The 3,904-nt window shown below is 50.7% G+C and overlaps 1 protein-coding gene across 1 annotated transcript in view; it reads left to right on the top strand.

Annotated features, from left to right (window-relative positions):
* The window catches only part of LOC104982170 (G-protein coupled receptor 183-like), a 6,564-nt gene extending 3,850 nt beyond the window's left edge, over positions 1–2,714 (top strand). The window contains exons 2-3 of the mRNA XM_010831491.1: positions 1,635–2,126; positions 2,481–2,714. Of these exons, the coding sequence (XP_010829793.1) occupies positions 1,647–2,126; positions 2,481–2,714 (714 nt within the window). The 5' untranslated portion in view covers positions 1,635–1,646. The remainder of the gene's footprint in view (positions 1–1,634; positions 2,127–2,480) is intronic.
* The last annotated feature ends 1,190 nt before the right edge of the window (positions 2,715–3,904 follow it).

Here is a 3,904-nt window from a genome sequence, read left to right on the forward strand (position 1 = left end):
CATGATGTACTCTGCATAGAAGTTAAATAAGCAGGGTGACAATATACAGCCTTGACATACTCCTTTCCCAATTTGGAACCTGTCTGTTGTTCCATGTCCTGTTCTAACTGTTGCTTCTTGACCTGCATACAGGTTTCTCAGGAGGCAGGTCAGGTGGTCTGGTATTCCATAGTATACATAGTGTATGATCTCATTAAAGTTCAGAAGCAGGCGTGCTGAGTTGTGACTTTTTAAAAAATTGTTTTATTGGAGGACAAGTGCTTTACAATGTTGTGTTAGTTTCTGCTGCACAACAAAGTGAGTCAGCTGTGTGTATACGTATGTCCCCTCCCGCCTGAGCTGCCCTCCTTGATCCCCCCGTCCTACCCTTCCAGGTCTGAGTTACGGTTTTATGTTTTTAAAGATTTATGATTTTATTTATTATGATTTTATGGGGTTTTTTATGTGGACCATTTTAAAAGTCTTTATTGAATCTGCTATAATATTGCTTCTGTTTTCTTATATTTTGGTTTTTTGGCCCCAGTTCAGTTCAGTTCAGTTGCTCAGTTGTGTCCAACTCTTTGCAACCCCATGGACCGCAGCACACCAGGCCTCCCTGTCCATCACCAACTCCCGGAGTTTACTCAAACTCATGTCCCATGAGTCAGTGATGCCATCCAACCATCTCATCCTCTGTCATCCCCTTCTCCTTCTGCCTTCAATCTTTCCCAGCATCAGGATCTTTTCCAATGAGTCAGTTCTTCACATCAGATGGCCAAAATATTGAAATTTCAGCTTCAACATCAGTCCTTCCAATGAATATTCAGGACTGATTTCCTTTAGGACAGACTGGTTGGATCTCCTTGCAGTCCAAGGGACTCTCAAGAGTCTTCTCCAACACCATAGTTCAAAAGCATCAATTCTTTGGCATTCAGCTTTCTTTATAGTCCGACTCTCACATCCCTACATGACTACTGGAAAAATCATAGCTTTGACCAGACGGACCTTTGTTGACAAAGTAATGGCGCCAAGTCATGCAGAATCCTAGCTCCCCAAGGGGGGAATTGAACCTGCACCCTCTGCGTTAGAAGGCGAAGTGTTAACCACTGGACCACCAGGGAAGTCCCTGAGTTGTGATTTTAGAAGTTAGGATATTGATTAACCTTGAGTGGAGATAGAGGTTGGGGTAGGCAAAGGTGAGCTTCTGGGGGTGCTGCTGAGGTGCTTTACTAAACTGAGTGCTGATCACACAGATGTGTTCATTTTGTGAAATTTTTAATAAAAAAAAGGGAGATACTGTTCATGGGCATGTGATTTCAGCAAATTATGAAGTGTCCAACTCTCACTCATGTGAGAGTTGGGCTATACAGTTAGTATTAGGGGTGAGGGCTTCCCCAGTGGCTCAATGGTAAAGATTCTACCTGCAATGCAGGAGACACGGGTTTGATCCCTGAGTTGGGAGGGTCCCCTGGAGGAGGAAATAGGAACCCCACTGCAGTATTCTTGCCTAGAAAATCCCATGACAGAGGAGCCTGGCGGGCTACAGCCTATGGGGTCATAAGAGTCAGCCACGACTGAGTGGAATAACAACAGCAACATATTAGAGGTGTAACCCTGAGATACAATGCTACATTTCATTTTCTTGTCTTCCCAAGGACCTGTATGACATGGCTTCAAGCACGGTTGACCCAAGCAGCCTCGTCCACCACACCAACTCCTGCCTTCCTCACCACCCGCCCCGGGTGGCCAGTGTGATGCTGTCTCTGTTCTACACGGCCCTCTTGATCTTTGCTGTCCTGGGAAACATCCTGGCCCTTCGCCTGGCCTATCAGAAGGACAAGAAGATCAACTCGACAGGTGTCTTCCTGGTCCACCTGTCAGTGTCCGACCTCCTGTTCGCTCTGACCCTGCCCGGAAAGATCACCTACTTCTTGCTGGACTTCAACTGGCCTTTCGGGGAGGGGCTCTGCAGGCTGACGGCCTTCATCTTCTTCGTGAACACCTACTCGGGCATCTACCTGATGACGTGCGTGAGCGTGGACCGCTACTTGGCCGTGGTCCGCGCCCACCAGGGTCCCCGGCTGCGTGAGCCCGGGCGGGCCCAGCTCATCTGCGCGGCCATGTGGGTCCTGGCGACACTGCAGACGGCGCCCCTGCTCGGGTTCACCATGACCATGCGCGTGGCCGGCAGGCTGACCTGCATGGAGTACGACAGTGTCCAGCGGGTGTTCACGCTGCCCGTCATGGTCCTGGTGACCTCCTCTCTGAGCTTCTGCGGGCCGGTGGCCATCATCCTCTTCTGCTACGTGAAGATCGCCGTCAAGCTGTGCAGGACGGCCCGGGACAACCCGCTGACGAGCCGGGGGGGCCACCACCGCAGAGCCTGCCTGCTCACGCTGGTGGTGCTGGTGGCCGTGGCCGTGTGCTTCATGCCCTACCACCTCCACGTCATCCAGTTCATGGTGACCAAGATGCTCCGCCAGCCCACCTGCTCCGAGCAGAGGGCCTTCAAACTGTGCCTGCAGCTCACCGTCTGCCTCATGAACTTGAACTGCAGCATCGACCCCATCGTTTACTTCTTCGCGTCCTCCCGTTACAGGAAATGGCTCCGCCACTTTCTGAAACTCAAAGCATCACCATCCTCTCCCTCCTTCCCGCAGGGAAAAGCTTCCTCAGAAACACAAAGTATCAACCAGACAGGAGGCTCCTCGCCCTTGGAGGAGAATGAAGTCTAAGAGGTGATGGGCTTTCATACTGCACCTGGGGGTCAGGGGGAGGACCCCAAGCTTGTACAATTTGGGGATTGGGTTCTTTAAAAAAAAAGAATACAAAACCATAGATGCAAAGTTAGGTACAAGGTCGTGGAAGGTGAGTGAGGAGCTCTGAAGCAAGCATTCGTTAGCTTTGCCATAAACCTACTTCTGGGGCTTCCCCGGTGGCTCAGCTGGTAAAGAATCTGCCTGCACTGCGGGAGACCTGCATTCAATCCCTGGGTTGGGAAAATCCCTTGGAGAAGGGAAAGGCTACCCACTCCAGTATCCTTGCCTGGAGAATTCCATGGACAGAGGAGCCTGGTGGGCTACAGTCCATGGGTTTGCAAAGAGTTGGACTCAACTGAAGCGACTCAGCACACAGCGTGCACCTCTCATGTATTCTAATAAACACTGCTTCGTCCTTGGCCTCTGAAGGGTGTGCAGTTTCTTCTGGGAAAAGAGTATTTTCACATCAAATGCAGTCATGACCAGAAGAATCATTGGCTGAGCACTAGAGTCACAGTTTGGACAAGGTTTCTGATGTGGGGAGGCAAATTGTTGTAAAGAGCAAAAAATTACCCCTCCCCCCCAAAACCAAAATCTCTAAAAGCTTAGAGTTAACATTTGCAAAAATGCCAAGGTTTTCCTGACAAAGTAAGAAAACGAGAGGAAGACACCCTTCAAGTTATTGGCCTGGCAGCCTCTGGGGTGGGGGAATGCGGGCGAGGGACTGGGTGATCACTTTTGTAGGAAAAGTCTGATCTGGCGCAGAGGGTACACCTTCCCGTAGCGCGTGTGTGGGCAGGGACAGACTGGGGGAAGGAAGAAAGACAAGCACGTGGGCGTGAGCCTTCCTTTTTCAGTCGTGCGTGTCAGAAAGTGCGTGTGCACGCCGAGTGTTGTTTGCATTCGGTCAAAACAAACCTTTCATGGCACTTTCTTGAGTTTAAAACACAACACAGATCATTTCCACTTGGGCGATTTTGAATTTTTTGTGAAATAAAACATGTATTTGCCTGCCAAAGTGAGGGGGGCACTGGGATCAGCGTGAGATCTGTCTCAGCCACGCGGGTCCAGCCCAACCTGCTCATGACCTCTGTGCTCCCTCCACCTCACGGGCACCCCCAGCCCTCCCCCAACCCCATGGAACCCCCCAGCCCTCCCTCCATGGA

The sequence above is a fragment of the Bison bison genome, unplaced genomic scaffold, assembly GCF_000754665.1.
Source record: "Bison bison bison isolate TAMUID 2011002044 unplaced genomic scaffold, Bison_UMD1.0 scf7180017864527, whole genome shotgun sequence".
In the NCBI taxonomy this organism is placed as follows: Eukaryota; Metazoa; Chordata; class Mammalia; order Artiodactyla; family Bovidae; genus Bison; species Bison bison.